General features: G+C 31.6%; 1 protein-coding gene across 1 annotated transcript in view; it reads right to left on the bottom strand.

Moving 5' to 3' along the window:
• The window catches only part of LOC143073779 (uncharacterized), a 206144-nt gene that overhangs the window by 14739 nt on the left and 177989 nt on the right, over positions 1-13416 (bottom strand). The window contains exons 83-97 of the mRNA XM_076249535.1: positions 13222-13330; positions 12576-12724; positions 11737-11898; positions 10847-10950; positions 10436-10503; positions 9170-9330; positions 8415-8520; positions 7580-7725; positions 7095-7294; positions 6397-6505; positions 5351-5482; positions 4846-5015; positions 2845-3139; positions 2395-2544; positions 1904-2006 (exon numbers count right to left, since the gene is read on the bottom strand). Of these exons, the coding sequence (XP_076105650.1) occupies positions 1904-2006; positions 2395-2544; positions 2845-3139; positions 4846-5015; positions 5351-5482; positions 6397-6505; positions 7095-7294; positions 7580-7725; positions 8415-8520; positions 9170-9330; positions 10436-10503; positions 10847-10950; positions 11737-11898; positions 12576-12724; positions 13222-13330 (2164 nt within the window). The remainder of the gene's footprint in view (positions 1-1903; positions 2007-2394; positions 2545-2844; positions 3140-4845; positions 5016-5350; positions 5483-6396; positions 6506-7094; positions 7295-7579; positions 7726-8414; positions 8521-9169; positions 9331-10435; positions 10504-10846; positions 10951-11736; positions 11899-12575; positions 12725-13221; positions 13331-13416) is intronic.

Raw genomic sequence — 13416 nt, 5'->3', positions numbered from 1 at the left:
TTTATCTCTATCTATAATAATATTCAAGATAACAAGAGTGCACACGCTGAAATGTCTCGCCTTCTATACTAATCATTGATATTATATTGATAGTTCTTAGTATAAAGCTAAGCTTTATAACAACTGTCACATAAACTTAACATTAACCAAGATAACTAAACATAGACCAATGAACCTCAAAAATGAGGTCAAGGTCAGATGAACCATGCCAGACAGACATGTACAGCTAGCAATGCTTTTATACAACATATATAGTTGACCTATTACTTATAGTTTAAGAAAAATAAACCAAAACACAAAAACTTAACACTGTGCAATGAACCGTGAAAATGAGGTCACGGTCAAATAAAACCTGTGCGACTGACATAAAGATCATAAAATATTTCCATACACCAAATATAGTTGACCTATGGCATATAGTATTAGATGAAAAGACCAAAACTCAAAAACTTAACTTTGACCACTGAACCATGAAAATGAGGTCAAGGTCACATGACATCTGCCCGCAAGACATGTACACCTTACAATCGTTCCATACAACAAATATAGTAGACCTATTGCATATAGTATGAGAAAAACAGACCAAAACACAAAAATTTAACTTTGATCACTGAACCATGAAAATGAGGTCAAGGTCACATGAAATCTGCTCGCTAGATATGTACACCTTACAATTGTTCCATACAACAAATAAGGTAGACCTATTGCATATAGTATGAGAAAAACAGACCAAAACACAAAAATTTAACTATAACCACTGAACCATGAAAATGAGGTCAAGGTCAGATGACACCTGCCAGTTGGACATGTACACCTTACAGTCCTTCCATACACTGAATATACTAGCCCTATTGCTTATAGTATCTGAGATATGGACTTGACCACCAAAACTTAACCTTGTTCACTGATCCATGAAATGAGGTCGAGGTCAAGTGAAAACTGTCTGACAGACATGAGGACATTGCAAGGTACGCATATATCAAATATAGTTATCCTATTACTTATAATAAGAGAGAATTCAACATTACAAAAAATTTGAACTTTTTTTTCAAGTGGTCACTGAACCATGAAAATGAGATCAAGGACAGTGGACATGTGACTGACGGAAACTTCGTAACATGAGGCATCTATATACAAAGTATGAAGCATCCAGGTCTTCCACCTTCTAAAATATAAAGCTTTTAAGAAGTTAGCTAACGCCGCCGCCGCCGGATCACTATCCCTATGTCGAGCTTTCTGCAACAAAAGTTGCAGGCTCGACAATAACCAAAAACGGCAAAATTTCCTTAAAATTGCCAATTCAGGGGAGCAACCCAAAAACTGGTTGTCTGTTTGTCTGAAAATTACAGGGCAGATAGATGTTGACTTGATAAAAAATTTAATCTCCATGTCAGATTTTATCTAAATGCTTCGGTTTCAGAGTTATAAGCCAAAATCTACATTTTACCCCTATGTTTTATCTTTAGCCATGGCGGCCATCTTGGTAGGTTGGCTGGGTCACCGGACACATTTTTTAAACTAGATACCCCAATGATGATTGTGGCCAAGTTTGGATAAATTTGGTCCAGTAGTTTCGGAGGATAAGATTTTTGTAAAAGTTAACAACAACTGACGGACGCCGGACGCCAAGTGATGAGAAAAGCTCACTTGGCTCACTTCTAGGCCAGGTGAGCTAAAAATGGTCTCAAAATTGTAACATGATTAAACAATGGTCTCAAAATTTATACGTATGAATGATTTGAATATAGATATAAAGTCAAAACAAGTACAGATGTTGTCTTTGTTGGCCTTTATATGCACATCTAATAGTCTTTTTGAAGAATTTTTGTTGTTGGGTTGCTGTTCATTGACTTTTTACTCTATGGCCAATTTAAAAAACAATATCTATAATGCTATTACTTACTGACAAGAGGATTGGTTCTGAAATCCTTGTAGATATGAAGTACAAGACTGATTGACTATCAACTCCATCAACATACTGTCTTCACATATACCATCCACATCCTCTGTAAATATTTAAATCATACTATGTAATGTGTACTAAAATATCATAAGACAATACATAAAGATATTCAAAATAACCTATGATTTAAGTAGAGACAGTTTATAGAAGATCATTGAGATAAGTCTGTTTTTTCCCAGTGTTGACAGCCTAGCAATTGTTTTTTTAATACTTGGCCACCATGGACTATTTTCATTTCAAAGAAGAAAATACTATTAAGAGAAATGAGTTCCAGTCCATACTACTAGATTCAGTTCTTATATAATGTTGAAATGGCAACACATTTAAATGCTTAAAACATAATATAAATATTCAATATTACCAAAATAATCAGAGACAAGCCTTACAAGTTTATAAATAAAGAATATTTAGTTTTATAGTAAATTACCAACCTGGTATGAAAGGTTCTGAAAGTCTATGAATGGTAGCAGTAACTGTGTCTGCTATTTTACCCAGGAAATTGACATTGTCATCTGTCAGCATTGTGTCAAGGTCATCACAAGGGTTGTGGTAACATTGTATCATATCACCACGGAAATTAGCTAAAAAATATTAGCATGGGAGGTTTAACACTTCAATTTTCAGTATACATATTTGTTTATTGTTAATGGATAACTTTTATTATTTCAGTATTGATTTTCAATCACAAAATGTCTTTAATGGTATTAATTAGATCTAACTTTTTTTACCTTTCATTACTGATTTGCTATACTATATGTACATTTTCATTTCTAAATTTACAGTAATGAGTATTCAAATTAACAAATAATTTCAATTTATTTGAAGCTTGAACCATTGGACATTTTTAGGTATCAAATTAAAATAAAATATTTAAACGTTACCTGAATCAGTGAGAAATATGGCAGGTAAATTAGCTCCCCAGAAATTGGCATGGTCACTTCTCAGGAATTGATACATAAGTGCTAAATTTTCCTGTGGAACGCTCGATAAGTCTGCAAATGGCAACGGGAATGATTCGATTTCAAACTCAGACCTTCCTGCAGCTGCCCAGGATGAGTCAAATGTCTCAGCCAGAACTCTATCGTCAGTAGGTTGACGGTATATTAAAGAGATGAAGTCACCTCTAGCATCATCTGATAGTATACTTTCAACAGCACTTAGGAAAAATTGCTGAAACTGAAATAAAATTGTATGATATATTTCATCCATGCTTAAAATAATGTTTCTATGATGAATATCACTACATAAAGTTGAAAGATAAAATTGAGGATGGAAATGGAGAATGTGTCAAAGATACAACAACCCAACCAAAAAGCATATAACAGCTAAATGGCACCAATGGATCTTCAATACAGAAAAAAATCCACACCCTGATTCACGCTTCAACTGAAAGAGTCTATATATTACATAGGGTGTAACATTCTACTATTTTCATTGGATCACATGTTTCCAGGGTTATTATATGTATCCAAAGCCTTGTTTCTATTTTTAAGTATAATGACACTGTGTATCTATATACAGGTATAATGACAGTCCTAAACTAAGATCCAGATATAAGCTGTTCCCGCCTAAATTACTCTTTGCTATGCATCACACATAGCAATCATAAAGAAAGGTGCCAAAGCAGATGAAAAAAATTGCAAGTTTACCAGAAGAACATATGAATAATTTGATGTTAAATGCAGACGCTAGGAATACAAGAAAGCTAGTGCATGCATCAAGCTGTGAAGTTGTTAAAAAAAATATTCATATTTTCAATGCCATGTTAAAAGTCTTGCAAAATACAATTTCAGAATACACAAAAAGAACATTGAAGTACATTTGCCTGATAAATATCAATAAACAGAGATGCGGGTATTCATTAATGAAACAGCAATCCAATGATGAAAAAGGACAAAAAACAACTAAAAGTCAATACACAACAAGAGACATTTGTATATAGAACATGTTAATTTTAAAAAATTAAAAATAAAGGAGAATAAAATCAAAGATCCACCCATAAAATATGTCTTTACATCTATACAATCCCAATTTTTTCAGTTATTATTGCAATGTTTTCATTATTGTGAAAATGCAAGTAAGGTTATAATGTAATTATTTACTCTCATTTTAAAATTTTCTTTATGAATTATTAAAACAGGACTTTTCTCAATATCACAAAAATCAAAATCCCAATTATAAATGCGTGCAATAATTTCTGACTTTACAGTATGTCAGAATATTCTTTTCAACCTCAATATAACTATAACTTATCAAAGCTTTAGTTATGAGGCAGCAAAACTCTGGAACTCCTTGCCAAATGAGGCAAGGAGCTTATCAACTTTTGGCCAGTTCAAAAATTTTATCTCCACCTGGTGTTTTTCAGAAAAATGTACATGCAGTTCTTGTAAATAATGTACTTACTTGCTGCCCCATAACTTGATCTCGAAGCCTGCTGTTTGTTTGGTTTTTTTTTTATGTTTTATCTTTTTGCAGTTATTTTTATTTTTTATTTAGCCATTTATTTCTTTTGCTTATGCATTACCTTTGCTATAGCTGCATGCAGTCTTTTGTTTGTGCTTAAAGTGTTTAAGTTTGCATGTGCTACTCTTATATAAATACTATGTGCTACTATATATGTGCTGATATTAGACATCTGTTTTAATATATCTTGCTTAGCTTTTATTCTGCATGTGCTATCTATGTATTAATATATATATGTGATGTCTGTATGTTTGTGTTGTATGTGTATCTGATGTTGTTACATGTATGTTTTGTTTATTAATATCAGTCGGTTAAAGAGCTCTTAAGAGCTCATGTTCCTTGTTATTATGTATATATGCAACCCGACTTTAAATAAAGATTACTTTACTTTACTTTACTTTACTTTAATTTAATCTTACCTGGTCCAATGCACCTAGTGGAAAGACCTGTGATTGGCTAGAAGTGTTATACTCCATTATTGTGTCAAGGATAATAACACCTTGTAGTTTTTCTGGTATGGTCGAGCCATAATTCTTTATCAGCCATGGAGTGAGCCAGTCCTGTAGAAAATTCCTACTTCCTGACAACCCTAAGTGAAAATAAATAAATTGCCAATAGTTGATCTTACAGGTTTAGAAAATACAATTTATAAGAGGAATAATAGTCAAAACAATACGTAATGTTCTCAAATGATAATTAAAAAGTCTTCTTAATTGTTCAGTTTGCCAAAGGTAATGGTAAAAAAAATATCACAGAAACAAGAAGATAACTTTGATGTTTTCTCCTTATGAGGGAGCTGCAGATGGTATCTGTTCCATCTCTTCAATCCTTAATATCATTTCACACTAAATAATTCTCTAAGACTTGTAAATAAAGTATTTTTTTTTCTTATTTATTATTTCATGATTAATATTAATAACATACCTCCATATTCTTCTAAATCAAATGAGACAAAAATAATTGTGTTTTTGCTCTTGTATCCTGAATTATTTATATTAGTGATTTGTCGGACTACTTCCAACATGGCTGCCACACCAGAACCATTATCATCCACTCCTGTATATATAAAAAAAATACGTTGATTTATTCTTGAGAAAATTTGCATCACAAATTGTCTTTTTTTCATCATTTGATATCAACATTTGAAGAAAAGCGCCGACATTATTTGATTATCATTTAAACATATTTCATGTGCATTTAACTATATGTTCGTAAATTAATTCATTAGAATTTCTGAATTTTATTTCATTTTATTGCCAATTAACGGAATATTTCAAAATTCAGTTTAAATTCTTTATTTTCATGTTCTACATGTAATAAATTGAGAGATCGATTCCTCATTTTAACTTATTTCAACATTGAGTGTCCACTACATGTATTAATTAATTATATATCTTAATTTCATTGAAAAATAAGCACTTAATATATGTACAAAATATTTATGCAATAATGAGATGCGTTTATCTAACTCATTGCTGCTGTTCTAAGGAAACATTTATTTAATTAAACTCTGCTGTTTTAAGGAAACACTCTTTCAATTCAATATTCTGTTTTAAGGTAAAACATTTATTAATTTAATGCTGTTGTTTTAAAGAAACTTGATTCTATGACAATCTTTACCCTTCGATGTGTTAACTGTGTCTTAATGTGCACCAAGACCTTACCCTTCGATGTGTTAACTGTGTCGTAATGACCATCAAGACCTTACCCTTCCATGTGTTAACTGTGTCTTAATGTGCACCAAGACCTTACCCTTCGATGTGTTAACTGTGTCGTAATGTGCACCAAGACCTTACCCTTCGATGTGTTAACTGTGTCTTAATGTGACCAAGACCTTAACCTTGGATGTGTTAACTGTGTCGTAATGTGCACCAAGACCTTACCCTTCGATATGTTAACTGTGTCTTAATGTGACCAAGACCTTAACCTTGGATGTGTTAACTGTGTCGTAATGTGCACCAAGACCTTACCCTTGGATGTGTTAACTGTGTCGTAATGCGCACCAAGACCCGAAATCAAATCATCAGCTGTTCCAAATCTTGTTCCTTTGAGTACTCCAATCACTGATTGAAAAGTTGCCTGTAAAAAGAAAATTGATATATTGCATAGGATAGTTGTACTCATGAAATACAGTTTTTAATTTATGGCCACTTTGTGGTACTCTTTTACTCTAATTTGATATCACAAATATGAGAAATATGACTATGTAATAGATTTAATACCAATTTGCCTAAACATATTGTTTATCAAGGGTAATAACTCCTGTGAAAAGTTGATAAATTGTCTCAGTCATAATGATACTATTGCTGATCCTTTTTGCAAACAAATCCTGACGATTTCAAATTATAATAGATGCGAGAAAATGTTGTATTAGTACCAATGAGACTTCTCTCCATCCAATTCACAATTTGTAAAAGCAAACCACCAAAGCACAGTCTTCAACATGGAGCCCGGCCAACACCGAACAGCTAGCCATAAAGGGCCCCAAAAATGACTAGTGCAAAACCATTCAAACAGGAAAACCAACGGTCTGATCCATATCAAAGATGAGAAACAAGAAACACTTATGAACCAAATCAACAAACGACAACTACTGAACATCAGATTCCATTAATATATATTTAATAAGCGTAACATATTTATCCTCTTAAGTTTAGCTTCTACTTACTGTAGATGAAACTGTTGTGTCGTTAAAGGTATGGTACTCAGTGTCTAATCCAAATCTCTGGAACTCATCAAAGATAAATTGTTTAGCAGTTTGTTTGTAGGCACTATATTGTGGAGCATGGTGTCGGGTATCAGAAAAGTGAGATCTGATAACTCTTTTCATATATTCTAAATCAGCTTTAAAATACACAGAACCCTGCCCTGAAATTCGAAGAAAAAATAATTATGTGCAATACGAACATTTTAGATTTGATATTCATGTAATTATAAGCTTATGCATCTGTAAAATCAAATTCCAAAAATAAATAAACACAGGAAGATGACAGAAAAATGTCAATTTTAATTCTTTTGTACGAAATGAATGTGGCATTAAAGTTAAGAGAGTAAGGGATGTCTAAATTGTTTTAGTACATTTATGTCAGTACAAAAACTTTAGTGTGAAACATATCTTTGAGTGTTTTAAAATATTTCTTAAATTTAAATTACCTGAACAACTGAGTAAAGCCTTTAAATCTGATCGACCAATAGATTCAAAAACTGTTTGCATGATTCCTTCTAAAGAGTCTCTTGTACACTTTTGTCTATTGGCTGTTACACTGCTTACAACACAGTTCAGGAAATAGTTGTACAACCTAAAATAATGGAAAATATTATGTTTATCCAAGGAAATTTGTCCTAAAATAGACAATTAATCTAGAACTAATATTGTACATGAGATCTGGAATAAACACTTTTTAGATTACACTATAGGAAATATATGTAGCCTTGAAATAGAAAATCTTTGAACAGCTGACCACAAAAAAACTTGTTTCAACAATTTAAGAATTAAAAGATAAATGTGAAGTCTTATATAAAGCTGTGTCAGATATATATATAGCTAAGTTTTATACATGAGTCAAAGATGAGATTTAGATTTCGAAAAAACAAATAAAATAATTTATAATTTTTTTTTCTAACCAAGTCAAAACTAAGATGAGTTTAAGCTGTATCTATAGTTTTGAGAGTTATAAGAAAACTCGTTAAGTCAAAAACAAGATTTGATTTGATTTGGTTTTTGATGTTTTAACACCACTTTTAAGCACCACATTTAGGCTGTTTAGTGGAGGTCAGTTTTTATTGGTGGAGGAAGCTGGAGTGCAGGAGAAAAAGCACTGACCTTGGATAGGAAAACTGACAATCCTTAAGTCAAATAAGATTGGAGTGGAGTGCACCCGCGCGATTGGGGTTCGAACTCACAACCTCAGTGTTGACTGTCTAGTGATTACAGTAGTAACTACTTAGACCTTTGACATATTTCAGAAGATTATAAACTCATACATACCCACAGTTAGTTCTATTGTCTTTAAATTGAGTATAGTTGAGATATGAAGAGCACACTTGTAATTCTCTGGCAATCTTAGTCACATCTGTACATACATCTTCTGATTCTGAAATATAATTCACAACATTTATAAATGTACTTTTTAATTACATACATACTTTTACTGTGGTAATACACTTATCTCATCTATCAGATGAGAAAAAAATGTTAGTGACCTCTACAACTTCAACGTTAATGTAATTCATTATCATCTTTGTCGAGTCTTATTACTCTTGTGGACTAAACACAACTGTTAGAAATAAAAAAAAAAAAAAAACAATTAAATTTTACTGTTTTATCAACATTTAATACCCTTCTTTATAAATTATGAACATTCAAATTTTTATTCACAGAAATCTTTGAATATTGTGTAAAAATTTCCTACCATATGAGTAAGGTTTGTAAAGTAAACAATTGGATTAGACAAATGTCTAACTCTAAATACTGTTTTTCTCTCTGGAATTTTTATTTCTTTTAACTTTTGGTGAACTTAAAAGCTTTCAAATGTATTTGAACAATTATGATTTTCCAAATAATACATATTTGACATAATCTAATTCCAAACCTAGTCCTAATTCATAAATACATTTTAATAGCAATTGTAAACTATTCATTTTCAACCATCTGTAAAAATCATTTCTTGTCATTTTCCTTTTAGGTATACCATAATAATTTAGTTACAAAGGGCTGCTTTATCAGTAAATTGTGTTCTTTACCTGGGAGTATTTCAACAGACAGATTTGACCATTTCTGTAAGATGATGTATTCTGGGTCATCTTGGATTTCCTCTATTCTTGTCTTCAAGGTCATCTCAAGTTTATGTTCTGTTATGTCCATATCAAACTCAGCTTCACACCCAGCTATGATACTTCCAGGTCTTGAAAATTAAAGATTTTAATGAAGTATAATTAGGAGATAACTGTATTGTATTTTAAGCTCCGACGGCATCAATTGGGGATTTGATGGTCGCAAATTAAGTTTACTGGCGACGCGTTAGCGGATGCAGTAAACAGGTATTTGCGACCATCAAATCCCCAATTGATATCGTTGGAGTTTAAAATACAATATTGTTATCTCCATTCTAATGAAACTGACAGAAAACAACGTTAAAACATGTATTTAAAATCTGTCATATGCCGTCTGCTCTTGTGCGTATGTCCCATAGCATCAATTGTCAATTGATGCCATGTTAATAAGTGACGTTATCCAATCAAAATGAATGTTACAAACGTTGTTGCATTAGAATGTGTAATATTCAAAGAATTGGTAAAAAATCATTTCAAGGGCAATAACTAGAATAAGGGATCTATTAACAATTTTCGGTCATATTGATTTATTAGTAGCTCTTACTTTGCAAAACATTTTTATCATTTGAAATTTATGAAAAAAATATTTAATCAGTCTTTAAAGGGCAATAACTCCATATCAGAATAAATTTGACAAATTTAATTCTTAGACTTTTTGGTAGATCTACAATGTAATTTTGCTGTTTAAAATTTCTCTCCATTTATAATAGTTTTTAAGATGAAAACCTAAGACTAAGAAATTTCAAAATTATTATCATTTACGGGGAATAACTCAAAATCAGGTTATCTAAATGTCTGAATTTTTTTTCGGTTAGATAGACCTTTTTCTGTTGATAATCACTGACAGTTTTGCTCCAATTGTTTTACTTTGAGATGTAGACCAATAACAGCATTTTATCCTATGTTCTATATTTAGCCATTGTGGCCATGTTTATTGACTCACCATAATAAAAAAAAAACCACCAAAAAAACTTTATACTAAATATCATAAGATCCTTCACCCCAAGTTTGGTTAAAATCAGTTCAGTAGTTTCAAAGCAGATCTTTGAAAAAGTTTACTATGACAACAGACACCAAATGTTGACATTAGTTCACTCTTTGTGCCAGGTGAGCTAAAAAGGAACAAAACGAACTTCTCCAGTTAAATTTTTTGTTTCATCATTAGTTAACACATACCTCAACACCACAACTCTGATATACTTCAAGTAGGCCTTTAACTCACTGCTGGCTATTATTCTATTTAGCTGAAAAGGAAATAAATGTAATCTACACAAATGTTATAGTTCTTTCATTGTATTGGGAGATTGCTATGCTCCCAACACAATAAGACTCTTTCAGAATTATCCATGAAGTGTAGCCAAATAATTCCCAGGCTTAATTTTCTCCTAATTCCTGTGGCAGTTAATTTTTTTTCACCGGTGACCCCATAGCCCCTTCCTAGTGAATAAAAATCACAATAATTAGAAACATGCCTTTTGAAATGTGATACATATATCTGTTTTCAAATTTTCCATCAAATACCAATAATAAATGTGCACAATAATTTCTAAATTTACAGTAAATAAAAACCAAGTATTGCCATCATACCTCACTGGTGAGTGTTGTTCTAAAAGTATTGTTTTCTTCTCTATATTCTGGCCTCCAATCTAAGTCAAATCTTATGGTAATGTTAAACCTGCCAGAGTCGTCTTCTGTAAAGATATAAACACAATTTTTGTTTACTTTAAGAAAATGAGAAGAATGGTGTGATATGAGAAAACAATCCACTAAATTCCAAATGAAGGGGAGATAAGCAACTATAGGTGACAGAACAGCTAACGTTATAAAAAGCCTAACATTTAGGAAAACATGGATTTTAAAATAAATGAAAAACAAATTGTGATTTATTCTCATATAACATCCAAGAATATTTGTTTGTTTGATTCATTTAAAAAAAAATATTATAAGGGGGGATAACAAAGATAATATAATTTACTTTACATAAAGTTAAAACAAATCTGCATACCAACTAAAAGTTTCATTTACCTTATAAAATACATAAAGAACTTTTAAACAGTACACATGTAGTCTGCTAATAACCTCATCTTAAAACTTTAACATTAGAAAGCATTAATTTCACACTATCAGATTTCTATATTCTGTAAACTGCAAAATCAGGGTCAAAAAGTAAGCATCATAATAAAATGGGATTTAAGTTGATCACATCTTCATAGTTATCTAAACCAAAAAAGAATATACTGACCCACAGACCAAAAACACATAATCCCTCTGCTGCATTAAAACTTTCTTCTTTCATCATTCACTATAATTTTAGTAATATTTCTAACTTTATTGTAATTTCAGTAATATTCTTTACCTTTCCCTTTCAATAATTCAAGTCAAATTTTTCTAATTCACTGTAATTTTTAGTAATATTTAATAAATTTCAACATAATTCAAGTAATTTAAGTACCCAGTAATATTTTTTTTTAGCTTACTATTAGAATCAAGATCCATACAGACATGACCACATCCGTTAGAGCAACATTTCTGGTCCCCTGTACAATTATAATCTCCTGAGCATTCCTCCACGCATATACCTACAGTATGGTTACCAACAGCTGGACAGGTTCCTTGTTTGCCACTTGTATCTCTATTACCTTTAAACACATAAAAATAATCAAAATAAATGAAACCGCGAGATACTGCTTATTGATGATACCCCTCCCAAATATTTCGGTAAACAGGAAGTTGTTGAGTGATTAAGTATCCTATGTTATTTCACATATTTCTTCTGGTATCAATATTTAATCAAATACATCACTGATAAATAAAACAACAATAAACAATGTTAGAATCCTGCTCACTTTGAAAGAGCAAAAATTGAAAGGATATAAAAAAAAACGAAACAGCTGAAGAACTATGGGACCAAAAAGGATCTTAAAAGTTGTCTAAATTCCTCTTAGGTCAAATCTACCTTAGGGAGTTGAAAACTTAGTTTCCTGATAATTTAAATTTAAAAATGGACAATTTTAGAAAGGTTTGTTACTAGTATACAGAGTTTATTATACTGAGCTGATGTGCCCTCAAAGACTGTTAGTCCACCAGCAGAGGTATCAACTGTGGCCTCATTCTAATATAAGTACATTAGAACAGTATTTACTGAAAGACAAATACTGTGCAGTAGAAAGAAATAGTCTGATTACAACAAATAAATGGGAAACATTTTTGTACTTCATTTTTATCATGTGCCTTCTGTACCCATTAATCAGAAAACTAATATTCATCAGGGTAATATTTATATACTAGTAATACTTCATAGTGCTATTAAACTTACAGCTAGAAATGTCCACTCTACCCTGGGTTAACTTTCCAAACAAATCACCCACTGCACTTAGACTACGCCAAATTCTTTCCGCTGAACAAAATATCCTTTTCCTTGACAAGCCATTAGTCAAACAAGGAATGTATGCAGACTCCAAAGAACTGAAAAAATAGGTGAAATTGTTATACATCTAAAAACTAAAACTAGATGTGCACATTTGACAGAAAAAACCCTCAAATTAAACAAAAAAGCCATTATCACTTAATACACATTTTTGTTTAGTGTCCATCTGAAGCATGCCTCAGGGTGTGGGATTTTCTCACTGTGTTGAAGACCTATTGGTGGCCTTCAGCCGTTTTCTGCTCTTTGTCGGGTTGTTTGCTCTTTGACACATTCCCAATTTCCATTCTCAATTTTATAGGTGTAATTTTCACTGGCCATAACTCTCAAAAGATAGTTATCAGAGAATTACACACATATGTCCTATTAAATTTCCAATAAGGTCAGTATATGCTGAAGTAAATCAAATACAACTATCATTTTTATGAAATTATTTGTCTAACAGAAGACATTTTATAAAATATTTGCCTTACATTTGTTTAGACCTTCTGAAATCTATTAAACTAGTGTGGTGTCTTAAACATATGATCAGACTTACTTGCAAATTTGATCACCTATAGAATATAAACAAGTTATTTCTGACATAATCAAACCAGCACCATCATCACACAGATCCTGACCAAAGTCTGGTGTCTTTGTCACATTAGCTACAATAAAAAACAATTATCAGAGTTTAGGTCCTTACTCCTAAGACACACTTTGATTGATTGCTAAAGTACAAAGCAAAAAAATA

This window comes from Mytilus galloprovincialis, chromosome 4 (genome assembly GCF_965363235.1).
Source record: "Mytilus galloprovincialis chromosome 4, xbMytGall1.hap1.1, whole genome shotgun sequence".
In the NCBI taxonomy this organism is placed as follows: Eukaryota; Metazoa; Mollusca; class Bivalvia; order Mytilida; family Mytilidae; genus Mytilus; species Mytilus galloprovincialis.
Note: the sequence above shows the minus strand (reverse complement) of the source record. Positions and strands in the feature narration are given on the sequence as shown.